Source organism: Elephas maximus, chromosome 19 (assembly GCF_024166365.1).
Source record: "Elephas maximus indicus isolate mEleMax1 chromosome 19, mEleMax1 primary haplotype, whole genome shotgun sequence".
NCBI classification, from domain to species: Eukaryota; Metazoa; Chordata; class Mammalia; order Proboscidea; family Elephantidae; genus Elephas; species Elephas maximus.
This window is the reverse complement of record NC_064837.1, coordinates 51495228-51520723: the sequence shown is the minus strand read 5'-3', so window position 1 is coordinate 51520723 and position 25496 is coordinate 51495228. Positions and strand designations below refer to the sequence as shown.

Genomic DNA, 25496 nt, shown 5'->3' with positions numbered 1-25496 from the left:
CCCCACCCTTCGTGCACATACTCTAGTGGTTTCATATATATTAAGTACACACATAACACGGTTACCACGCGAACCCCTTGCGAACGCGCACTAACGGATTGATGTCGCTGACACCTACGCCCATGCGGCGGCCGTCTCAGGACCATCAAGCGCCGGGTGGGGTGCAGACTTGTCCAAGCCTCGAGGCCCAAAACTAATCGCTGGGGACTCTAGAACTAGTCCCACCCCATCCTCTCTAGGTTATCCAGCTTCTAGGCTTCTACCACTGAGGGGGCGGCAGCTGGCCCGGCGCCAGGAAGGTTAATCCTATGACGTCACAGCCAGACCCTTTCTCGCCTCTCCCACTTGCAGCTCCCCTAGCCTAGGCTTTCCTGGCCCCCGAGAACCACTGGCCCAGGATAAGCAGCCCTGCCGACCCCCGCTCCCTCGATCTGGTTCCCTTCCGAGACCTCCCGGGGGTGGGCTGGGGTGGGTGGAGAGGGGCCCGGAGTCCGCATTGAGTTAGGGTCCCCGGTAAGGAGAAGGTGTCTGTGCCAGAGGGCAGCCTTGGCCCCCTCCGGCGCGCCCCCCGGAATGCGGGTTGTGACCCACGGTGGGGCCGGTATTCGAGGATCGCTCAGGGAATGGGAAGGCAGATCCCAGAGCAGGGGGCGAACGCGGAAACTCGGCGGCACGCGGAAGGCCCTCCCGGCCTGGGATCTGCGCCCCCCCCCCCACCCCCGCCGCCTCGCACCGCCCAGCGCCGTCCTCGGCCCCGCCTCCTTCTCCCTGTCCCTCCCCTCGTCCCGGTCCCTCCTTCTCCCTGCTCCCGACACCTCCTCCCGGCTCCCTCCCGGCGCCGCTAAGTTTCTTCATTCGGGACTGCGCGCAGAGCAGGGGCCGGGCCGGAGCCGCGTCCCCGCTTCCCTGTCCCCGCGAGCAGACCCCGGCCCGGCCCCGGACCTACGAGCCATGCTGTGCGGCCTCTGGAGGAGCCTCCGCCGCCGGCCCGACGAGCCCCCGGTGCCGGCCCAGGTCGCGGCACCAGCCGCACTACTGCCGCAGTTCGCGCCCACTGACGGCGGGATCAAGAGGCCCGGGCTGCGGGCGCTGAAAAAGATGGGTCAGTGACAGGCACGGGCGGCCGCGGTGGGAATCGGGGTGTTCCGGGAGTCGTTGGTGGGCTTCTCAGGTTGCGTGGGGCCGTGGGAGTATGGCGAGGGGTGGAATGTCAGTGCCGTTCCAGATGGAGGTCGCGCTGCGGACAGGGGGGAGGGCAGTGGTCACCTGAGGTGCCCGGGACCAGAGCGAGGCGCCTAGGACGGTCTTTGTTTCCCACCATGAGGCGCCTGCGGGGCGTGCTGGGGCGCGAGCTGGGGCGAGGGGCGCGGATCGGGATCCCTGAAGCCGGGACTGCAGAGTGAGAGAGGCAGGCTCGGGGTGCCTCTCATCAGCCTTCACCCTCACTCTTTGCCTTCCGGGGTCTGCGGGAGTTCCGGAGCATCCCGGATTCCTGGCAGCCCCTAAAAGTTAGGGATGAGGGTGGTGGGAGAGGCCGGGCCCCCGAGTCAGCCCTCCGACCCCCGGCCCCCACAGGGGCAACAGCAGCCACATAGCGTCTGAAGGACTGGTCTGACTAGTGAGAATATGGCCCTTGGAATCAGAAAGCCAGGGTGCCCATCTCTGATTTGGGAAGAGTTACCCAGGGGGGAAAGAATGTAGCTGTGACTTAACAGGCTCATGGTGGGTGGTTTACATATGTAGTGTCTTGAAACTCCTTCACCTTACTCAGAGGTGGGTGATCTAATCCCCATTTCACAGATGAGAAAACTGACTCAGAGAGGTCAAGGAATTTGTCTGTGCTCACACAGCCATAGAGGGGCTAAAGTCTGGGCAAAGTGGGACTCCTAGGGTGATTGAGCGGCTTGAATGAAGGTATGTATGTGAGATAATTTTGTACACTGTCAAGTGCCGTAAAACGGGAGTGGTGTATTGCACCTGCTGTTGGTAGAGTTGATGAGTTAATGACAAAGAGGGGTGAGAGGGAGCAGAAGGGCAGGGCTGCCCAGGAGACTAGGTGAGTCTTGGGGCAGAACTTGAGGATCCTGACTGCCAATCTTTTTTCCCTTTGCCTATGTCCCCTGTTTGTTCTACATTCTCTCACTCATTTGGCCTACATTTACTGAACGCTTTGCCTGCCACTTACTGAGACATAAGACATGATTTCTGCCCTGCCCTCCATTCAATCATGCATACATTCAACAAACATTTATTGAGTGCCTATAGTATGCTCAGAAACCCTGATGGCATAGAGGTTAACTGCTAACCATAACGCTGGCAGTTCAAATCCACCAGGCACTCCTTGGAAACCCTATGGGGCAGTTCTACTCTGTCCTATAGGGTTACCATGAGTCGGAATCAACTCGATAGCTATGGGTTTGGTTTTGGGGTATAGTATACTCAGCCACTGGAATTCAGCAAAGAACAAGACAGACACAGTCCTGGCCCTTCTAGAGCTGAGACACCAGCAAGGAGGTCAGACAATGAAACAAGACCTTGAAGGGAGGGGCGGGTGAGATGCTGGGGGACCTAGCATGGCTGAGGAGCCAGTGGGAGTGCAGACTACACCCCCAGAGCCTAGAGAGAGCCTGGAGTGTGGCAAAAGGGAATAGCTCCCCTGGTGGGGGCCAGATCCTCATGGCCCCTCTTTGTAGAGGTATAGACTTTATCTGGGGGCAGGAGGAGCCCTGGAAAGGTCTCAGGCTGAGTGAGGCAGGCAGTGAGCTGTGACAAGCAGAGGGGCTGAGTGGGTCATAGGCAGTGGTGAAACAGGGAGACCCATAGGAGGCTGGGGAGTCATTTGGGCAAGGGCCAGTAGGGCTTGGACTTGGGTGGGTTCAGCCAAGATGAATTCAGAACAACCTAGGAGGTAGATTTGGCTGGACTCTAATCAGGGGGATCTGAAAGATGTCTTTACCCTGAGTGCCTGGGTGGGTGGCAGTGTCATTTTCTGGGCTAAGAACCAGCGGTGGTTTGAGGAGAGGAGGAGAGCCATGGTGAGTTTGAGGTGCCACCAAGACTCCCAGGGCTGGTGTTGGGGGTCAAGTCTGGACCAGAGGACAGCCCTGGGAGGCAGCCACGCAGAGCTTATGGATGTCGTAGACAGGCTGAAGGCTGTCCAGGACACCCATCTACCTCATCACTCCACACGTTTGTTAAGCCTCAGCAATGTGGTAGGGTGCTGGGCCAGGGTAGCTACTGAGATGAACAACACAAGGCCTTTCCCTCCGGGAGCACACAGTTTAGTGGGAGGAGTAGCCCAGGACTTGGCACCCATCAGCTGAGTAAGGCTGCATGGGTATCCCATCACAGTGACACTGTTAGGAACTATGTGAGTGTCAGAAGGTCATATCAGCCACCCTCCCTCTCCACCATTGCCCCTTCCTGTTGAGCGACTGCATAGAGAGGAAGACAGAACGCACGGGGGGAACGCCACACTGAGTCCAGGGACAGGTAGAGATGAAGCTCAGGTGTCTGGGGCCCAGCGCCCTGTTCCATCAGGGGCCAAGGCCCAGGCCTGCCATTGAGGTAGCTTCTGCAACTACTGTAGCTGCCACCCCTTCTGAGGTGACCCTCACTGCCAAGCCCTGCCACCGCCATCTCCACACCCCTTAGGCTAACAGAGAACAGATTTTATTTCAGATCAGGTGACTAATGGTAGGACTAAGGGTAGGGAGTGGCTCAGAGGTCAAAGGCTTGGAGGTCCCCAGGGAAAGGGGCTTTAGGGTCATACTGGGTAGGACCAGGACCAGGGGGACGGCAGTCATTTGTGGAGACTGGGGTCCTGCCCTTTCTGGCCCCCCATCCCTACCCCCAGGCTGGTCTGCTGACTTGGCCAGCCCTCAAGAAGCTTCTGGAATAGCTGAATAGTGAGAAGAGGTGCTAATGCTAGGACGTGCCAGTTCCAGCCTTCTTGATCCTCAGACACTCCTGTGGGGAAGGTGTAGTGGGAGGTGCCTCTGCTGCCTTACCTCACAGATGGGAGACCCAGGTGGAGGGGGTGAAGTAGCCTGCTCACAGCCACACGTCTGCCTGCCGCCATAGCCAGTTCTCAATGATAGCTCTTTATTGCCAGAATTAATGAATACTAATTAATGCCTGAAATCTAGTAGCTTCAGACCTCGTCTCCATTCAGGAGAAGGGATGAGAACTAAGATCGGCACAAAGCTGATTCCTATGAAGTGGAGGTCTGACGTACCTCCACCCTTCCAGTTCTTCGCCATTTCTGACACCAGCCTTCCTCCCCACGGCACTCTACTTCTCTGCTGGGTTCAATTAACTGAGGCATATCTAAGGTATGGCAGGTGCCCTGTGCGCCACCTGAAGGGAGGGGGTGCCACTGAGCAGTTTCTATTAACCATCGCCGTTCCCATCGCCAGGTGTGAGAGATCATTCAGCAAGTTACAACTGATACTTTTGGATTTGAGAGCCTCCATGGGTCAAGGCTGACTGTGATCTTGCTCTGCTGAGCGTAGAAAGAGAAGCTGAAGAAAATGATTTTGAGTTCATCATAGTCCAGCCTTCATCAGTGAAAGCAAGGAAGGTGCAGGTGCAATTTTCATGTAGTGCCATAATGTGTTAAGTAAAAAAACAATGAGCTTGACTTGTGTTTTTGAACTGATATTATGGTAAAGTTATCTAAAAGATGGGGGTCACATGGTTGGACGGGGTGAAATTTTAGTGCTTGCCATAGGCGCCGTTATTCGTAGATACGTCACTGGTTCAATAATTCATTGCAATGGCCACAGAATTCACAGACCATACTCACAGTTACGTGGTTTATTAGGGAAATAACAGGCTACAACTCAGGATCAGGATCAACTTGGAAGTAAGAGGATGCAACTCAGGAGACAGGTTACAGTTCCTCAGTCAGGACGGCTTCCAACCAAGACAGCTCTCAGCTCCTTCTCGGCCATGCCCACGGGCAGGCGGCCCTTCTCTCAGCTGTACCTGCTGCTGGCCTTTTTTTTGGCCATGCCAGCCGGCAGGGCCTTCTCTAGGCCTCTGCCCTCCTCAGGCAAGTGTTACAGCTCTTCAGCTCCATGGACAAGTGCCCAGAGGTACTCCAGTCCATCAGCAAGCCTTCTGCCCAAAGGCACTCAGCTCTTTCTTGCTCCATGAGTAGGCAAGCCCACTACAGCTGCCTTCTGCAGGTCTGCTGGCTCTCACCGCCTCTCGTACTGCTCCTGTTGTTTCTCGGTTGCTAGGCTCTGCTATGGTTGTCGCCGTTTCTTACGGTCTTCAGTGTTTTAGTTCGCTCCTGTGTCTAGGAGGTTTTCAGCACAGGGACCCAGGGTCCAAAGGGCATGCTCTGCTCCAGGCTCTTCTTGATGGTAGTGAGGTCTTCCTAAACCTCTGTGGGATTGGCCTTCATATAAGCCTACTCCTTGTCAATTTCAAGGCATGGTCCTCCTACCAGGACCACGATCAATCTCCTCAGTAGACCACAGTCACTTAATTTGCAAATTAATCGATCAATTCCCCCTCTCAAGGTCATGTAATCCTATTGGGTTGTTTTACACACCCTATTTGCATAGTAGACTGATCAGTTCCTGTAAGGTGTGTAAAATAGACCAATCATAGTACAGCCTGTGGCCTAACCAATTATTTTTGGCAGAATATAAACCCAAGGCGAGAAAGGTCATATGTAAGAGAAACCCATTGCATGGCAACACCTTTATAGCTTGTGCCAAGTGCTTTTCACATATCATCTCATTTAATGTTCACAATCATATGTGGCCCTGCTTTAGTTCCTTCTTTATTATCATTTATCAAGCATCCAGAGTGGTGCCATTAGTCTCATTTTACAAATGAGGCTCAGAGAGGTTCAATAACACCCACGGCTCAAAGCTGGCAAGTAGCTGAGGGGAACTGAACTCAGCCAGTCTGGCCCAGAGTCTGTGCTCATACTACTACAATAAATGAATGAGCAGCTTCTGCCTCTTACTCCCCTCTCCCATAGTGGCCTTGCCAAGCTCCAGGGTGCCCTTGTAGGGTTGCCAGATAAAATACAGGATGCCCAGTTAAACAAATAATATGGGACATACTTATACCAAAAAATTATTTGTTGTTTATCTGAAATTCAGATTTAACTGGGCGTCCTGTGTTTCATCTGGCAGCCCCATTTCTCCAGAGCCGCTATCTGCGCCTGTGCCCCCAGTGCCCCGCCCCTGCCCCTAATCCTCAGAGTACCGAGTGGGCAGAATCCTGTTCCCTTCCCTCTTCTGCCTGGACACACCACTAAGTCCAGCTGGGCAAAAGGCCTCTCCTGATGGCCTGCCCAGGATGTCTCCTGCAGGGTGAGTGGGGCTGCTGTGGGCAGGGTTGGCTGGTGGGGGGCTTCAGAGCAGCCCCCAGCCCTGTCAGACGCTTGGCCTGGGCAGCCCTGCTGGCTAAGCAAGGGCGGGTCTGGCAGGACTAAGGGGGCTGGGAGCAGCTCTGTCATGCTATGGTCCACCTTCACCTCTCCTGCTTCTTCAGCTCTGGAAACACCCCCCCGCCCCACCACTACCACCCATTGTCCCCAGCCAGGCTGTGTGCCTGTCCTAGCCCTGCAGGGAAAGGGCCTACCACCTTCATCTCCCTGTTTCTAGCCCAGGGCCCAGGGAACCACTGCCTGCCTTTCCTTTGTTGATTCTCCAAGGAATGTTATGGACTCTGGCACTGAGCCCTCACCAGGCTCCAGCCCTGGGTGTGGCAGCCAGCAGGGATGGGGTGGGGGCACACTTGGTATGAGGTGCTGGGGCTGCCTGCTGGCCGAAGGATCAGGGTGGGAAGGTGTTTGGGACCCCTTACTATTGGGTGTCCTCTCCCAGAGCCTCATGGCCCCACACACCAGGGAACGTACTCTGTCCCTCCCTCCCCTTCCTTGCTGCCTTGGCACAGGGCTGTCGCTCTTCCCTGCATGTCTCACATTCCTGCTGGAGCCCGTGTGCCTTCCTGAGCACACACTGGCTCTCACACACGATGCCTGTTTTCCTCCCCAAGCACTCATCTTCCTCCTGGCCCAGAAAACGCACGCGCGCACACACACACACTATTGCACACATCATTCACGCACACCCTTGCTCCAGGCCAACCACTGCTTACACACTGTGCTCTCCACAGGTTACCCCTTTGCGCACACAGCACTTCCAGGCCTTCTCTGGCCTCTGTCCACCCCTGCCCCGCCCCTGCATTCATCCCTGCCCTGTGACACATGGCTGGTCCTCTCTGAGCTTCAGTGGCCCCATCTATGAGAAGGGTGGGACTGGGGGCCTTGGAGCTGGACTTGCCCTTCCCCAGGGCCCCTCCCACCTCTGACATGAGGCAGTTTCCTGCCCCAGCCTGGACCACCCAGGCAGAACTGCTCAGGCCCCAGACCACACTCAACAAATAGCCCAGGTGGTTGGAAAGCTCTGCAGCCTACCCATCCCTGACCACCTTGAAGCCCCTCTCTGGGGGCTGAGATAAGCAGACTGCTCAGGGAATGTGTGTGGGCCCCAGGCGACAAGACTGGATGGGGCAGGAGATGCCACAGTCCTGGCCTGGAGAAGGACCCAGCCAGAGGGCATGGGGCTGAGGAGGACAGATGTATCAGATACCCAGTTCCTCTTCTCTTTTGGGGCACTGACTCACTTCCTCAGAGCCCTGCCTCAGTTTCCTTCTTTATTATCATTTATTGAGCATCCACAGTGGGCCAGGCCCTAAACTGAGTGCTCTGTGTACTGAATGTAGCTCATTCTAGCCACTCACTGGCCCTTTGGAGTCAGACTCCTGATTCCTGATGAGCCCCAGCTGCACCACTTACCAGTCGGGTACCCCTGGACAAGTCAGTTAGATGCTCTGTGCCTCTTCTTTCTCATCTGTACAATGGGACAATAAGAGCATCCTTTGGGTTGTGGTAAGGTTACACAGGACTTTCGCCGCTCAGTACATGTTCACTACCATCTTCACTGCTATTATGTCAGGATCGTTCCCCCACCCAGTCAGTGGACGGTGGCCATGGGCTCTGGCCCAGCTCAGCTCCAGGATTAAGGTAGTAGTACTTGGACAGATAGAAACACACAGAAGCCATAGGAGGAGGGTGGCGTGTGCGCCTGCTCAGAGCAGGTAGGAATGTGGTCGAGGGTTTAGACAGGCAGGACCTGTAAATGTTCACCGGGTGGCTGGCAGGGAGCCAGGCCCTCCTGGCGTCACTGTCCCACCCTCTTTGCTCTGTGGGTCCCGCCCTTTCTGTCTGACGCCCCAGTCTCCGCACTCCCCCAGGGTTCAGAAACTGTGCGCAATGGGGAAAAAGAGGCCTCCACCAGGGACCCAGCCCCTGGCCCAGCCGGCCCTACACCCTCATTCTGTTTTGCTTTTCCATGGTATGTGTGGTTTGCAGGCAGAGTGATCCAGGGGCCAGTGCCAGCTGGGCAGGCTGTAATGCCACCCCTACCCCCAACAGGCCTCTAGGGAGCCGGGGCTGGGGACCAGGAGCAGGGGCTCCCTCCATGTGGGAACCTGCCCCAGCGAAAGACCAGAGCTCAGGCGGCCTCTCTCGCTGGCCTGTTTGTAGATGACTCTGGACAAAGCAGGCCCTTAGTGACTCACCTCTATTTCCGGCCTTAGTCATTCACCACCACCCCCAGCCCCCGCCACCACAACGCTTGGCACCGGAGGGCTGTGGGATGACCCGGTCAGGGGAGGTGGCCCTGGCTGCAGAACGCAGCCTGGTTGTCATGGCAACAAGTGGTCCCCTTCCCACCGCTGCGTGGGTGGACGAGGGGCAGGCACAGTCATGGTGGTACTGACTGCTTACTCCGACCCATTATTTTTCAGACTACAAGGATTCAGAGGTTGCCCAGATAGGGGCAGAGGGTGGGGGGGGGATTGAGGGTCTGGTGAGCCCCTTGGCCTGGGCATGTCTCACTCATCCAGCTCTTTGAAAAAAAGAGGGTTCCACCTCTCCTTCCTGGCCAGGGAGCACTGAGTGGGCACTGACTCTTCCAGAGGGCCACAGTCCAGACCTTTAGAAACTCCTTGGACCCAACAGACCCACAGGCTGCCCAAGGGGCATTGGTCTTGCCTCTGAAACCTTGGTTCTCAACCATGGTTGCCCTCCAAGTCATACGTAGGTTCTTAAAAGTACTTGCTGGGTGAGAATCTCCACCATCGGGTTCGCAACTTCTCCCCAAGGATTCCAATGAACGAACAGCCAGGGTTGAGAAACCCTGACCCAAGGCCTCTGACCTGAACTTGGGACAGGTGAGAGCAGGGCTGGAAGGAGAATGTCCATCCATCCACCTTTCCCTTCAATAAACATTTGCTGGGAGCCTGGCTCATCTGTGCCCTCAGGCTCATTAAAGTCCACTGAAATGACAATGAGTGGTTGTTTTATTGTTTGTGTTTTAGTAAAAAGTGTTGGTGGTCAGGGAAGGAGAACTTCCTTACATTTGAGGACAAACCAAAGAAGGGTTCGTGGAGGAGGTGGTATCTGAGCTGGTCCTTAAAGGATGTGAGTGTGAGAAAAAGGAGGAGAGCGGAGGGATCTTATGAGAGAGTGCCTGGGAAAGGCTGGGGTCTTGAGTCCCTGGGTCAGCTTGTAATGGGGGGGGAGAGGCTCTCAGGGGAACTGACCTACTGTTGTTTAGTTTGGCCCACACAGCGTTGTTGTGTGGGTTTTTTTCCCCCCAATATGATTTAGTGGCCAACATTGAAAAATCTGGAGATTTCACATTCAGATCCAGATTCCAGTTGCCTGGAAACACTGCCCCCTCCTTCCAAAGGGCGTGGACTGTCCAGTTTGCCTGGTTCCCACCTCTTCCATTGCTCGTGACCTCTGCTGAGGTGAATTGGAGCCCCGGGAAGCTTTTGGGCAGGGTGTGGTATGACCAGGGCTGGGCAGCATGTTTGAGGGGCTAGAGGAAGGAGACAGTAAGTGTTGGTCACAGTAGAAACCTCCAAATCTCTACCGGATTTTGGATTTTGCAGCAGGTAGTACTTTTACCAATGGAGAGCAGGAAGCCTAGGGCCGTCACAGATTAGTGCCACTGAGGCCACACAACTGGGAAGTGACAGATTAGAACTTGATGCTCCAGACCTCTGAATTTAAATTCTGCTCTTCCTTACAGCCCTCTGCCCAGGGTGGTAACAGGTGTGGGGGAGAGAGGAAGATAGTGGCAGGAGAAGAGTTCAGTGGAGTGCCTTAGGGCAAAGATGGCAGAGCCTGACATTGGAGGTTTGAAGCCTGCTTCCACCACTTCCTAGCTGTGGGATTCTGGCCAGTTACTTAAGTTTCTCTGTGCCTCAGTTTCCTTGTGGCTTTGCAAGCATTTGGTCCTATTAAGGAAGGTGGTAACACTGGCTGGAGAGTGTATGTGGGCTGGTGGCGTGTGTGTGAGTGTGGCAGTGGCTGGGCAAGGGGAAAGGCCAAATGTCACAGGAGACCATCCTTCTAGCAGGGCCCCACCAAGGACACCTGGAGATCAGCCAAAGGCCGACCAAGGCAGGCTGGTCCTCAAGACCCTGGCCTGTGACTTTGCAGCCAGAGTGACCTCTGCTGTTCTCCCTTTTGTTTGGGAAAGGAGAAGCCAGGAGCTTGGGTTGCAGCAAGAGGGATTTAGGTTAGATAGTGAAAGGGCCTTCCTGATGGTCAAGATTTCACATCAAGGGAAAGGGCTGTTGGTGGCAGATTCTGGGCTTGAATGCTGGAGGCTGGGATCCGGGATGTGGCAGAAAGGGTGACTTTTATTGGGGTTTGAGTTTCAGGCTCTGTCTGAAGAGTTTCTTTACTCCGGGGTATTCCAAAGGTGGCTGCTTGGCAGAGAGGAGGGAGGGCCTGTTACAGGCACCAGTTCCAAGGGAGTCTGGCGGGGGGCGGTGGGGGGGGGCGACACACCATGCAGGGGTGTAAAGCCAAACCCAGTACTGGGGGCTTGTTACAATAAGCAGAGGTCTGTGAGGGGCAGGGACTGAAGGCCTGGGTTTGGAGAGGCTCAGGGAGGGAAGTCCGCAGCTCCCAGCTGGGAAGGGAACCTCCAGGTGGGGTTGGGTCTGCGAGAGCCAAGCCCCGACGCCCGCTGCTCTCTCGCCCTGCAGGCCTCACGGAGGACGAGGACGTGCGCGCCATGCTGCGGGGCTCTCGGCTCCGCAAGGTCCGCTCGCGGACGTGGCACAAGGAGCGGCTGTACCGGCTGCAGGAGGACTGCCTGAGCGTGTGGTTCCAGCGGCGTATCCCGCGCGCACCGTCACAGCACATCTGTGAGCCAGGGCCGAGCGGGCGCCCGGTGGGGACAGCGCCGGCCGGACCGCCGCCCTGACCGGCCCGCGTGTCCCCGTCCCTCCCCAGTCTTCGTGCAGCACATCGAGGCCGTCCGCGAAGGCCACCAGTCCGAGGGTCTGCGACGCTTCGGCGGCGCCTTCGCGCCCGAGCGCTGCCTCACCATCGCTTTCAAGGGCCGCCGCAAGAACCTGGACCTGGTGGCGCCCACGGCCGAGGAGGCTCAGCGCTGGGTGCGCGGCCTGGCCAAGCTGCGCGCGCGCCTCGACGCCATGAGCCAACGCGAGCGGCTCGACCAATATCCTATCCGCCCGCCAGGGGGCCGGGGAAGGGGCAGAGGGAACGGGGTTGGGGGAGGTGGGAAGAAGGGTGAGGGGAGGGCCGTGCTCACAGGGCGTTCCCAGGGAGGGAGGCTGGGAGGGAGGACCCCTAGTCTGAGGGCAGGGATGAGGGCCACTCTCAGGGAGCTCACTGAGCCTCTTCCGAACTGAGGGCTGAGGCAAGTGCCCTTGCCTTGCCTGAGTTCCCAGTTGGAGGGGAGCCTCAGCTCCTTCGGGGTGTACCAGCGATCCCTGAAGGTGGAGACGCGACCTCCTGTCTTTTGGGAGCTCCAGTCCCACTGAGGAGACACGCCGGCTGTCCTCAGGGAGTCCACAGGTTGCGGGGAAAATATAGCCCCTAAATTGGAGAGCCTTTTTTTAATACTCAGGGGGCATCCAAACCAAGGTGGTGGTGACTTACCTGTCTGTGACCTGTCAGCTGAGGGCAGGTGCCCAGTCTGTTCCTTGTATTTCCTGAGCACCCACACTTGGATCCACTTCTACCTGCACCGGGCAGACTCTAACCAGGACAGTAAGATGAGCTTCAAGGAGATCAAGAGCCTGCTCAGAATGGTCAACGTGGACATGAATGACATGTACGCCTACCACCTCTTCAAGGTGGGCTGCCTGCCTTGAACCCTGGCCCCCACCCCCCGTTACCACTCTGCCCTCCTGCAGCTGCCATCTGAATCATCAGCGTCCAGCCCCCTCAGCTTTTGTGTGGGGAGTGGCCTTTCCCTACAGAAAGGCAACATCTGGGCCTAGTTATCCTTTTACCCTCCCCTGAGGCCACTGGGCCAGGACTGGATTGGGGGTGCTGGCCCAGAACTTCTTTCCTCACCCTCCGGCAGAGTCCAAGGGTAGGGAGGATCTCTGCACCGCCCCACCCTCCCTCTCTCCAAAGTGAGCAACATAGCTGCTGTGTTATTTGTCTATTTTTTTTTTTTTATGGGCACTTTCTGCACATGTGACCACCTAGGGCTTGTACACAGGAGCACAGCACACCCCACACATCGGACCACAGGGACACATGGCAGACACCTGTGCCATTGGATGTTGAGTCTGAGCTGTCTGTGACACTCATGGTGCCCACCTGTACACTTGGCAACAGGTGCATGTGGACTGCTCCATGAATTCTTACTTCCTCGTTGCTCACTGACTGTGGGTGTGAGGATAGTAATGTGTACACACAGGAGGGGAGGTTGGGCCACCATTTTTCCTCCCACATCTTGATTCTTGGGGTAGGTCATGGTACAGTAGAGGGACAGACACTGAACCCAAGAGACTGGCCTTAAAGGTTTGCCATTCACACCGGTGAAAGCTTGAATGAGACCCTGGGCCTCACTAGCTCTCAGTTTCTCCACCTGTGAAGTGGGGACACCTGCCTTCCCAGCTGTTGTAGACAATGAACATGTCAGTGTGGGCCAGATTTGCCAGGGTGCCCCCTCCCCTGAGCCTTTGCCCTTGTCCCCCAGGAGTGTGACCACTCCAACAATGAGAAGCTGGAAGAGACTGAGATAGAGGAGTTTCTGCGGCGGCTGCTGAAACGCCCTGAGTTGGAGGAGATCTTCCATCGGTACTCGGGTGAAGACCGCGTGCTGAGTGCCCCTGAGCTGTTAGAGTTCCTGGAGGACCAGGGTGAGGACGACGCCACACTGACCCGCGCCCAGCAGCTCATCCAGACCTATGAGCTCAACGAGACAGGTAGGGGTCTGATGAGATGGGGTTGGATCAACACAAGTAGGGTTTGGCCTCTGACAAGTCTGCCTTCCCAGCTAAGTGGGCTCCGCCATTACTGGCTGTGGGTGCCATCTCAGGCAAATTACCTCACCTCTTAGAAACTCAGCTTCTGCGTCTGTAAAATGGCATGATAATGGACGTCTCTCAGAGGGGTGGGTTGAAGATTAAATTACATAACTTGTGTAGAGTCCAATCAGTCGATGGGTGTTCATTATTACTAAATTGCGGGCATTTTGGACCAGACATAGGGTCCCCCGTGTGGCTTGATGCTCTCTATTTCCCCTTCCTGTAGCCAAGCAGCATGAGCTGATGATGCTGGACGGCTTCATGATGTACCTGCTGTCGCCCGAAGGGGCTGCCCTGGACCCGGCCCATACGCACGTGTTCCAGGACATGGACCAACCCCTTACCCACTACTTCATCTCCTCCTCCCACAATACTTACCTGACTGACTCTCAGATTGGGGGGCCCAGCAGCACCGAGGCCTACGTTAGGTATTGTAGGGAGGATGGTGGTGGGGGTGGTGATGAACACACCTTGACTCCCACCATAGGCTCCCTGGGGCCTGCCCAGCTTGGTCTGCCACCTCTGCCCAGTGGCACCCACACAATGCCTCAGCTGTCCATCTATCCACCTGCAGGGCCTTTGCCCAGGGATGCCGCTGTGTGGAGCTAGACTGCTGGGAGGGCCCAGGAGGGGAACCCATCATCTACCACGGCCACACACTTACCTCCAAGATCCTCTTCCGTGACGTAGTCCAAGCCGTGCATGACCATGCCTTCACGGTGAGCCCCTGGGGCCCTCCCAGCAACCGCCTGGCCAGAGAATAACTCACCAAGTGCTGCTGGGACAGTTGGCCAGTAGAGTATAATAAAGCCAGGCGAGATGCTCTCATTTCCACCCTTATTTTTAGTAAATGTAATAAAATTTCTAGAAGAAAGCCTTGGGGTAGGGAAGAACATTTTAATCCTGACCCCTAAAGAATAAGCCATAAAAGAGAAGCTCAACGGTGGTGTCTATACAAGCATTGCAACTTTTGTCAAGCTATATAAATCTTAACCATCAACAAATGATAGGCTGGGGAAAAAAGTTTGCAACATAAACTATATGGTCAATGTCATTAACGTATAAAGAGCATTTATTTAAAAAAAAAAAAATCATTCCTGCAGCCACCTCAGCCTCCTAGACAGTCCACCCCATCCCTGAGGTCCCAGATCAGACTTCTGCCCCTGGGACTATACACTGGTCCCAATGTGTGACCCAGATCCCTCCGACTCTCAGTCTCCCCCACAGCGGGGCCCCCAGAGCCCTGCCTTTTCCCTCCTGTCCTGAGGGGGCAGGAGGGTACTGTGGGAGGAGTGAGTGGCTCTGAGCTGCTTCCTCTCCCCCATATAGCTGTCCCCATACCCTGTCATCTTGTCCCTCGAGAACCACTGTGGGCTGGAGCAGCAAGCTGCCATGGCCCGCCACCTCCGCACCATCCTGGGGGACATGCTGGTGACACAGGCACTGGACTCCCAGAATCCTGAGGCGCTGCCATCTCCGGAGGTGATACTCCCAGGCCCCAACCTGGATGGGGGGAGGGTCTGGCTAGGGTCTACCCCCCACCAGTCCCGCTCATGCCACCTCCCTGGCTCAGGGCCCCTCACCTCTTTCCACCTTAACTTTCCAGTCCCCTTCCCCCTGCTCCTCCATTCATCTGACATCTACTACCCCATGGTCCTGTCACTCCTGTCTTCTGTCTGTTCTTGGCCCATTAACCCTTCTTACCTGGCATTCGAGGCCTCCCATGACTTGGCCCTGCCTTCTTGCTCCCTCCTTGCCCGCAGAGTTCCTGCAAGCTCAGCCTTTCCACCTTGAAGGCCTTGGTTGACGCTGTCTTTTCCACTTGGCACTGCTTTCCCAGCCATCTGCATTTGCCAAATACCAGCTGCTTGAAATTCTAGTTCAGCTTAAACCATCTCTTCCAGAGCCTTATAAATGTCCCTAGACCTCTGGCCAGAGGTGGTCCTTCCTCCCTTCCTCCCAAAACCCCAGAGCATTTTATCTACCCTCTCAGGATAGTTATCCTTTTCTGGCTCCTTAAGAAAACTCTACTCCTCCTTGGATTTTTCCCAATCCCAAATATGCAGGGAATGTTGATTCACCTTTATTGTGTGTGTGATTTTTGTTATTAGTACAAAAATAACATTGTTGTTAGCTGCTATTGACTCATGGTGACCCCAGGTACAACGGGATCGGGTGTTGTGATCCACAGAGTTTTCACTGGCTGATTTTTTGGAAGTAGATTACCAGGCTTTCTTCCTTGTTTGTCTTAGTCTGGAAGCTCTCCTGAAACCTGTTCAGCATCAGAGCATACATATGGTTAAAAAAAAATTTGAGCTGTACAAAAGGGTATACAATGAAAAGCGGGTTTTCCTCTACTCTGTCATAGTTCACAAGAAGTAACCATCTTCAACAGTTTGTGTGTCCTTCCAGAACTTTCCCATGCACATAAACCTACATATGTGATTGTGTTGTTTTTTAAATGTTGCACAAAAAGGACCATGCACTAATGGTCTGACGGAGACTAGAAGGACCCCGGAGGTCATGGTCCCCAGACCTTCTGTTAGGCCGAGACTGTAACCATTCCCAAAGCCAACTCTTCAGACAGGGATTGGACTGGACTGTAAGATAGAAAATGATACTGGTGAGGAATGAGCTTCTTGGCTTAAGCAGACACATGGGACTATCTGGGCAGCTCCTGTCTGGAAGGGAGATGAGAGAGCAGAGGGGGTCAGAAGCTGGCCAAATGGACATGAAAATAGAGAGCGGAGGGAAGGAGTGTGCTGTCTCACTAGGGGGAGAGCAACTAGGAGTATATAGAAATTTTTGTATGAGAGATTGACTTGATTTGTAAACTTTCACTTAAAGAACAATAAAAATTAAAAAAAAAAAAGGACCATGCACTTACATGTTGTGCACTTATTTTTCATGTAAGAATTTTTCTAAAGAAGGCTTCTTCTCTTGCAATCCTGAGCTGCCTTATCTTTTTAATGGCTGCGTAGTATTCTGATATATAGAGGAAGGAGACCTTATTAGCCAGGGGGTATGTAGGTTGTGTCCCATTTTGTCCTATTGGAAACATGCTTCATCTTTGTGTCTCTGCTTCTGCCCTGCACCCCAAGCCACCCCCTCACACAGGTTGAATGACTGATAACTGGCTGACACAGGGGGTCACGAGGGCCTAATCCTTCCATCCTGGCCCTTACAGCAACTGAAGGGCCGGGTCCTGGTGAAGGGGAAGAAGCTGCCGGCTGCTCGGAGCGAAGATGGCCGAATTTTATCAGACAGGGAGGAGGAGGAGGAAGAGGAGGAAGAGGAAGAAGAGGAGGCGGAGGCTGCAGAGCAGAGGCGGTGGGTAAGTGAGCCTGGTAGGGCCAGCGTCCCTCCCCTGGGGTGTGACAGGGGAACATGGGGGAGAAGAGAACTAGGCCACTGGGGCCAGCAGACCCCGGCTGAGGCTCTTCTTGCAGGCCAAGCAGATCTCCCCAGAGCTGTCGGCCCTGGTCGTGTACTGCTGCGCCACCCGCCTGCAGACCTTGCGCCCGGCCCCTGCGCCGGCCCAGCCCTGCCAGGTCAGCTCCCTCAGCGAGCGCAAGGCTAAGAAGTTCATCCGAGAGGCAGGTAGGAGTGGGGCACTGGGCGCAGGGCACTCTGCGAGTGGGCGGGGAGAGGTGGCCTGAAGTTGGTCTGGGAAGGAGGTTGAGAGGGCTTTGAGGAGGGAGCAGTCAAGCAGTCCGGAGGACCCCAGAAAGTGGCTCGGGGAATGAGTGCCCACCCCGTGCCAGCACCATGCCAGGTGTTGATGGAGGGAAGAGGACACAGGAATGGGAGGGCTGCTGTCTACCTGCGTGGCTCACAGCCTCGTGGTGGTGCCGGAAATAACCAGATAATAGCAGTAGTGGGTGACCAGGGCTAGATTCCTGGAGCAGGTGATGATGCCTGAGCTGAAGGATGTGTAGGAAGTGGTGAGGTGGAGGGAAGGATTTCTAAGCAGGAAATCGGGAGGAACAGGTTGTACTGAGGCCTGGAGGCATGTGGTTGGAGGGTGGTGTGGGTGGAACGGGTGGAGGATGACTGGGGTGCCAGCCCGGGGCCAGGTGGATGATGTGTGAGTCAAGAATGGTGGAATTTGTGTGGCTGCAGCATGTCCCTGTCCCTCTCTGGACTCAGCAGCTTCCTCCTTGAGGCCTCCTCCCCATCCTGGGGCTTTAAGGTCAGAAGAGAGAGAGGCCTGGGGTCCGGGAGGAGGAGCAGGAGGAGGGGAAGTAACAGGGCCTGGCACTCCTCGGTGAGGGATACCCTAGGGGCTGTCACAGCACCCCCCCCCCCCGCCCCCCACCAGGGAACAGCTTTGTCAGGCACAATACTCTGCAGCTGACCCGCATCTACCCACTGGGGCTTCGGATGAACTCGGCCAACTACAGCCCCCAGGAAATGTGGAACTCGGGCTGTCAGCTGGGTGAGTGCCACAGCAGGAGCTGGGCCGCCAGGTGACCCCTGAAGAGCCGTGGGAGGCTCCAGCAGAGATGGGGCTACATAACTTTCCAGAAGGCAACAAAAACTTATTTTGTGGATAATAATTATTTGAAAGAGCAGTCAGCAATGTATGTGGGGAAACAAATCTCACCTGTTAGTTCCTGACAGCATGAAAGTCACATTTTTTATGAAGGTAGAAGCTAAAAACCTCCACTCCCATGTGCCCCTCCCAACATACACACACACACCCGAGAGTCCCACCATATCACAGTGATGAGGGCAGGCCTGGGCACTGGCAGAAGGAGGGGAGTATGTTGTCCTTGGGGCCTGGCCCTGAGGGTGGGGGCCCCACCAGCCCTTCCCTTAAGAGCCCCTCCCCACCCTCACCCTTGGGCCTTGGATACCAGGGATGAGGTACTGGTGACAGTGGGGGCTGGGTCCTCTGGCTGTCATGAGTCCCCCCACCCCAACCCCCTGAAACTGAACAGTGAGGAGGGGGCCACTAAAGTCCCTGACCGTGCTGTGTCCCCAGTGGCCCTGAACTTCCAGACGCCAGGCTACGAGATGGACCTCAATGCTGGGCGCTTCCTCGTCAATGGGCAGTGTGGCTATGTTCTGAAACCTGCCTGCTTACGGCAACCTGACACGACTTTTGACCCTGAGTGCCCTGGGCCCCCCAGAACCACACTCACCATCCAGGTCAGCAGGCTGGGCCAAGCCCCACCCTGGGTCTGAGCTATCTGGGAGAGGTGAAGGAAGACACTGAGGCAGAATGGGTGTGGTAGGCGGGAGTTGGGGTCTGTGTGTGGGCAGGGCAGCCAGAGCTCAGGCTGAAGCGCACCCTTCGTTCCTGCCCAGGTGCTGACCGCACAGCAGCTGCCCAAGCTGAACGCTGAGAAGCCCAACTCCATCGTGGACCCCCTGGTACGCATTGAGATCCACGGGGTGCCGGCAGACTGTGCGCGCAAGGAGACTGACTATGTGCTCAACAATGGTGGGTGGGCCTGGCTGGGTGAGCATGGGGGAAGTGCAGGGTGGGCCCTGGGGGCCACGGGGCTCTGACCACTGCTTGTGCCCTAGGCTTCAATCCGCATTGGGGGCAGACCCTGCAGTTCCAGTTGCGGGCTCCGGAGCTGGTGCTGGTCCGGTTCGTGGTGGAGGACTATGACACCACCTCCCCCAATGACTTTGTGGGCCAGTTTACACTGCCTCTGAACAGCCTGAAGCAAGGTTGGTGGGGGTGGTGGGAGGTAAGGATGGAAAGGGATGGGGCCTGGGCCACAGACCCTGACCACTTTTGTGCCAGGTACTTCTGAGAGAACCTGAGGTAGGTCTGAGCTAGAGTCAAGCACCGGGGTAGAATGTGGTTTGAGCCCTGCACAGCCTGGCCCTGCAGGGTGGTAAGCAGTGAACCTGACCCCTGACTGCCCACCCCACAGGGTACCGCCACATCCACCTGCTTTCCAAGGATGGGGCCTCACTCTCACCAGCCACGCTCTTCGTCCACATTCGGATCCAGCGCTCCTGAGGCCTGGACTGACCCACCCTGGGGTTCTGCCGGTGCAAGTCTGGTCCCAGGGCAGAGACCCTCTGCCCCCTGGAGTAAAGAGGCAGTGGGAGTAGCAGAGTCTCCAGCCACTCACTGGACTTTGACTCAACTGGATGCTGAGGGCTGCCTCAGCCCCTCCTTTGAGAACAGGGGTTGATCTTTACCCGATGAGTTGCTGATGGGACTTGTGCGCACCAACCCCTGGGGCCTTGGATGGCCCCAGCTCCTCTGGTTCTCATGCACCTTCCTCATTATGGCTTATGAAGAGCCAGGCCTGTTACTGCCAGGAGACTTGGGGACCAAAGCGCGACTGAGCCTTCAGTTCCTCTCTGCCCTCCAACTGGGCCACCCCAGCCTCCTTCCCTTCCCCCAAAGGAGTCCAGCCACCCACCACTCTCCCTGAACTTTAGCCACCCCTTCCTTTCCCCACCAGGCCTTCCTGGTTTCCTCCCTCACCAAGCTCCTGAACCTGATCTCCATCCCTTCTTAGAGTAAGAAGAGTGCTGAGGCTCACAGCTCTGAGGAAACCTAGTACCAAAAAAAAAAACCAACCCGTTGCCGTTGAATCAGTTTTGACTCATAGCGACCCTAGTAGCAGGTTTTAACTTGTGTCATAAAAGAGTCCTTGAGGACAGTAGAATAAGGCAATGTATTTTAAAAAATAAAGCAGCAAATTAATTTTAGACCTTCCACTCCCCTAAGCACCTCTATGACACCACAAGCCCTGGGAAGAGGACTGGGCTGGAAGGAGAGTCCCTGGGTCCTCGTGCCCCAGCAGGACTTGCATTTTCTAAGGGGTGGGGGCTGGAAGAGATGCCACAGCTCAAAATAGCCCACCCCACCTCTTGGGTTAGAGCTGCGGCCAGCATCACAAGACTGCCCAGGACACCAATTCACAAGGCTACCCTGGCCTCCCACTCCACATACAGGGGGCCCTGAATGGGGAGGTGGCACGTGGGTGGGAATTGTCATGGCTCTAAAGAGGGTGGGGACAGGACTCAGAAGCACCCTCGGACAGGCCTCCAGCTGGGTTCAAGGCCCCTGTCTGCTCAGCAGGGCAAATCCCAAGGACTTGGGGCTCCCTTTCCAGCAGCCAATCAGCCTTGTAAGTGAAGGCCTGGGCGGGCTGCTCTGGCTGCCTCTGCAGAGATGCTGGGACCTTGGATGTGGTGAAAAACATGTGAAACTCTTCACTACAGATTAGTAAGTACACACAAGTAAGTCAGTGCTTACCTTGCTTACTGGGTCATCTGCTCTTGTCAGGGATTGTAAATCTGAAAAGAGGCTTTAACTCTATAGGAAGGTGCTTTGCGGTTGGGAGAGAGACAGATGGAGCCATACCTAGAAGAATCTTTGATGTGGTGAAAAAATGCAGAATTGTTCACTACAGGTGATTTGGTAAGCAGGGAGCAGCAGCCTCTCTCCCTGGGAGTGGCATTTAGTTCTGATGAATTACTCTGTCCCTAGGAGGATGATCAGAATCTCAAGGGGCCCAGAAGCCCCTCTGTCCAGGGACCATGGAGGAGCGGCCAGGCACGTGGTACTCAGAGGTGCTGGGAGGGCCAAGATGCTGAACTGCTACCCCAGCAGGGCAGGCAAGAGTGAGTGCAGCTTTACGGCACGAACTAGGGTCGCTGGTGCCTGCAGGCCCAGCTCTAGTCAGGTGAGCACTGGCCCTGAGCTGAGCCTCCAGCCTGCTTCTCTTCTCGCATTTGGTGTAGCAAGAGGAAAGGTTTATTATTACGAGGATGAGTGCCCCAGATCTGGGAAGCCTGCCCTGTGAGGGCAAGAGTCTAATGCTAGAAAGTTGAAAGCAACTGAATATGAGAGGTGGAGGCACAGCTTTTAGCCCTAGTGGTCCCTGGGCGGAGACCACCCATAGGGCTGTTCTCCCAGCCCAAATCTAAGGGCAGGAATGAAGGCAGGAGCCTTCAGGAGTTTAGAACCACCTGGTTGAAGCTGGTTGTTCTAGCTCCTGCTCCTGGCCTGACTGCGCACAGGTGTGAGGGCTCAGGGGTCAGGAATCCTCTGTGAAAAGCTTCACACTATGCCCATGGCAGGTCCTGCAGCTCAGTGGCCGAGATGCCTGGAAAGAGGCTTAGAGGTGCCAGGCACAGGAGGCCACAGATAGGGGACTGGAAATGACGAGAATGAGGGGAAGATGAGCTGTGCATGCAGATATTTGGCCTGCCCTGAGATCTGATTCAGGAGGTCTGCGAGGGACCTAGTGATGGCAGTGTTAACAAGCACTCCTAACCCCCGAAACTATGGCCCCCAGATACTCTGCTAACCCAGAAGTGAAACCATTCCTGAAGCCCACTTTTCAGACAAATATTAGACAGGCTTATAAAACAAAAAATAACACACGTGAGGAACGTGCTTCTTAGTTCAATCAAAACATACAAGACCAAATGGATGACAACTCCCATCCAAAAGCAAGACGAGAAAGCAGGAAGGGACAGGAACTATATGAATGGATATAGGGAACCTGGGGTGGAAAGGGGGAGTGTGCTGTCACAGTGTGGGGATGGCAACCAATGTCAGAAAACATTATCTGTATAAATTTTTTAATGAGAAATTAACTTGAGCTATAAACTTTCATCTAAAGAACAACAAAAAAACAACCAAGCACCCCTGAGGCTCATGAGAACCCTGGCCCCTGGCACAGGAAGAGAGCTGGGGCATCTGGACACAGCTGGCCCAGCACCCTCCATCAGAGGAGCCACCACTGACCTGGACTGAGAGAGCTTCATCTGCTCCTGGCTGGTGAAGCCTGGGAGGGGCCTCCCATCCTAAGGGGCTCACAGACCACCTTTCAGTGGTCCTTCTGCCAAGGGGCTCAGGTGCTGGCTCAGAGCCCGGCTGCTCCTCTTACAAGGAATAAGCTGGGTCAGCCCCAGCTCCTCTCTGCCAGAAAAAGCCAAGTTTGCCTTGAAAAAAGGGCAGCCTCACCCAAGGACCCTGGTCAAAAGTTGCCCTGTGCAGTGAGCCTTTTTTGCTGGCCTCCTTGCCCTCAGGAAGAGATGGTACTCTAGGCCAGGCCTCAGCCCAGGATCCCAACTGTCCCACTGCCACCTGCTGACAAGAGGAAGACCAGGAGGACAGAAGGGTTTGTTCAGCTGCTTCCTTTATTAGAAACAAGTGAGATGTATCGAGCAGAACAACAATGCATTTGGTGTTTCCTCCCCGACTCTGGAAATGGATGCCCCTCCCAAAGCCCAAAGAAAAGCCAAGACAAAAAGGTGAAGCTGCCCTCTTCCCCGTTCCCAGAAGTGGCACCTGCCTGCCACTCAATCTTCAATTGACTTGAATGAACCAGTTCCTAGGGGCAGTCTGTTTGCAAGCCTCCCTTCGCTGTGCAGTAGGGTACAACTGAAGCCAGTGGGGAGGCACTGACCAGGGAACTGTTCCTGCCCCTCTTCCTGGGCCTGACGGTCAGCCCCTCGCTCTCCTAGGCCACAGCTCAGTGAAGCTTTGGGGCCACCTCTCAGGTTGGTTAAATGCTGGTCATCTTTGGGGAAAGAATTCAAGACCACATGGACGTCCCCTTTGGGCTCCAGAGTCAGCAGGTAAGAGCTGCTAGGGCTGTTTTAAGGGAGTAGCAGACCAGGCCTGAAATTTTCCATAAACCTGGGTGTTGAAGTGGCTTGGTGTGGGCTGGCCTCCAAAAGACATCTAAGACTTCAGGAACCGGCATGTAGGGGGGAAATGAGCCCTGTGTCGCCTCAATCTGGAGCAGAGGCTCCTATCTCCCCAGCACTTTCCCTCACAGAGATCACGGTGGGAATGTGCCATGGGGGCAGTGGTCAAATGCAGTCATTCAAAGGCAGGAGGTAACTGTGATGACTGAAACACAGAGTCCAAAAGCTAGCAGGAATACCGGGTGGCAGGAAATGAGGGCCAAGTTCAGGAAGGCCTTCCAGCAGTGGCTGCCTGAGGCCAGTACCAGTCACAAGCCTGGAGGCCCGGGTCCGTCCCTTGCTTGGTTCATGTCAGCCGTGGCACCACCCTACCGCAAAGCTCCTTGGCTGAGACCCTGCACCTTGAGTGATGATTCTCTCTGAGTGCTCTGATCTGGAGTCCTGAAAGGGGCTGAGTGAAGAACCCAGGGGCTGTTTGGACAGCAGCAGCCACTGAGCTGACTTCTACAAACCAGGGGGTGGTGCTGAGGGCCAGGTAGCATCCCCATCATGAGACACCAGCAGAGTCCAAGGGGCAGGCCACATGATTTTGGAGGAGACACTGGGCCTCTGCCAGGAGATCTGTTTCTTCCCAAGCTGCCACCTGAGCCTTGGTGTTTCCATTTCATGACCTGGGTCAACCAAGGCAAAGCACACTCCAGAGAGGCTATTGAACACTCCAAATCCCACAGAAGCAGCTCGGGCTGGGGCCTGATCCAGACTGGACCAAGACTAGGACAGCAAGCCTTTTTGAGTTCCAGCTCCCGCCCAACGGAGGAAAGAGTTGGGCACTTTGTTCTTTGATATTCTTGCCGATCTGGGCAGGTGAGCTGCTCTGGACCTGGGGGGCTGTGTCTGATGTCGGTCAGGCTGTGCATGCAGGCCCTTGCCTTTCCAACTTCTTGTCTGCAGAATGCTGTGCACACCTTGCTAAGCACAGCAGCTTCTTTGGTTTGGGTTCTTGGGGTCAAAGGTCAGCCATGAACAACAGGGGGTGAGGGGCCCCCTGAGACCTCTGAGGAAAACCCAGTACATGGAGTTGCTGGCTCCCACGCAGTCTATAGAGGGCAGGCAGCATCCCAGTAGGTGGTGCAGCCCCCATCCCGAGCACATGGTTCCCTCCGGCTTTGGGGACTCTGCAGAATTAGCCTCCGGCACACCTCAGCCCAAACCCACAGCCTGAAAACAAACCCCTGTGCCTGCAGAGTGACTTCAGTTAGTGGGACCAGGCTGAGCCTGCTTCCTGGCTAAGGCTTCATTCCCCCTAAAAGAAGCCGAGAGGTGAAAGTGACAAGGAAACCCTACACATCATGCTATCTGACATTTATGTTTTCCTAGAGCAAAAGTTACGTGCAAGCTGGATGCGGGTGGCTGACAACTGCACAGCCCAGTTCTCCCCAAGCCACTTGGCGGAGCATAACCAAGAACTGCCTACGTGGACAGCCATGAGCCCAGAGGCTCAATTACATTTAGGAAAACTGGCAGCATCACTAACCACCACCATCACCACCCACAGAACATCATCAGTGAGAATGAGACTCAGCTAGTGGCGATGTGAAATAATTTCTGCAGCCAAGACCCGATCTTCCTCTACTCACCACTCCTCACCACCACCTGCCGGCTGCCTGTCTTGGAAAGGAGCACAACAAGCAGTAGCTAATGAGTTGACAACAGTTGGAAGGCCCAGGCCAGGTACAGGCCCCACGCCACGCCTGCTCAGCCACCCATTCCACCAGGGTGCTGCCTCTGTTCTCTTGATGAGCTCACCAAGCAGGGCTTGGACTGCTGTGGTCTCCACAAGGTCCCAGATGCTACAAGGAGCTCCAAGGTCCCCTTCAAACTGCCAGTCACCCCAGGCAGTGGGAAAGCCAAATTTCACAAGGGATTCATCCCAATCATGTTGGCAACTGCTGGCTAGAGAGCCCTTTTAAATCAGTCAGCAGGATGACTTCCTACAGGGAGCAGGCCAAGGGGATGGCAGAAGGGTCTTGATGAATGAAATCTGCTTCCACTGATCTTCCCTGCTGCCCAGTCTCAAGTGCAAAAAGCTTTGAGCCCTGCTGGAACACCCTGACTTGAGGGTCAGCCATCCAGGAGCTCCACCTGCCATCCTGAGAGATCAGAGCCCTCCCTAAAGCCTGGCAGACTCCCTCTGCCTTCCCCTTCCTTTGCAGAGCCAATCATTCCAGCCGATTCAGAAGCGGAACTGCCTAAGATTCCCCAGATCCTCTCTCCTGCTCCAAGAGAAGTCAATGCCTGCTTCCAGAAGTGAATCGTTCCTGCCCCAATGTGTGTGTCTGGCTCTGTCCTTGGGTTAATTCTGAGGAATGGTCTGGATACAGCTTTTCATTAGAGACCAAATATCCTTGTACGTTTGGAACATGAACAATATTTAAAGTATTTAT

At 55.4% G+C, this 25496-nt stretch overlaps 1 protein-coding gene across 2 annotated transcripts; it reads left to right on the top strand.

Annotated features, from left to right (window-relative positions):
• The first annotated feature begins 820 nt into the window (after positions 1 to 820).
• Positions 821 to 25406, top strand: PLCD3 (phospholipase C delta 3). Of its 2 annotated transcripts, none has more exons than XM_049859607.1 (15): positions 821 to 1102; positions 11101 to 11262; positions 11351 to 11579; positions 12090 to 12219; positions 13077 to 13305; positions 13634 to 13835; positions 13982 to 14126; positions 14737 to 14889; positions 16595 to 16741; positions 16857 to 17007; positions 17729 to 17845; positions 18395 to 18561; positions 18721 to 18856; positions 18943 to 19092; positions 19302 to 25406. In XM_049859607.1, exons 1-15 carry the CDS (start codon positions 952 to 954, stop codon positions 19388 to 19390), a joined length of 2358 nt encoding a protein of 785 aa, XP_049715564.1. In that variant the 5' UTR covers positions 821 to 951; the 3' UTR covers positions 19391 to 25406. The 2 variants fall into 2 exon arrangements, with proteins under 2 accessions (XP_049715564.1, XP_049715565.1); XM_049859608.1 differs by having other exon boundaries at positions 18721 to 18786; positions 19302 to 19390.
• Positions 25407 to 25496: the final 90 nt, after the last annotated feature.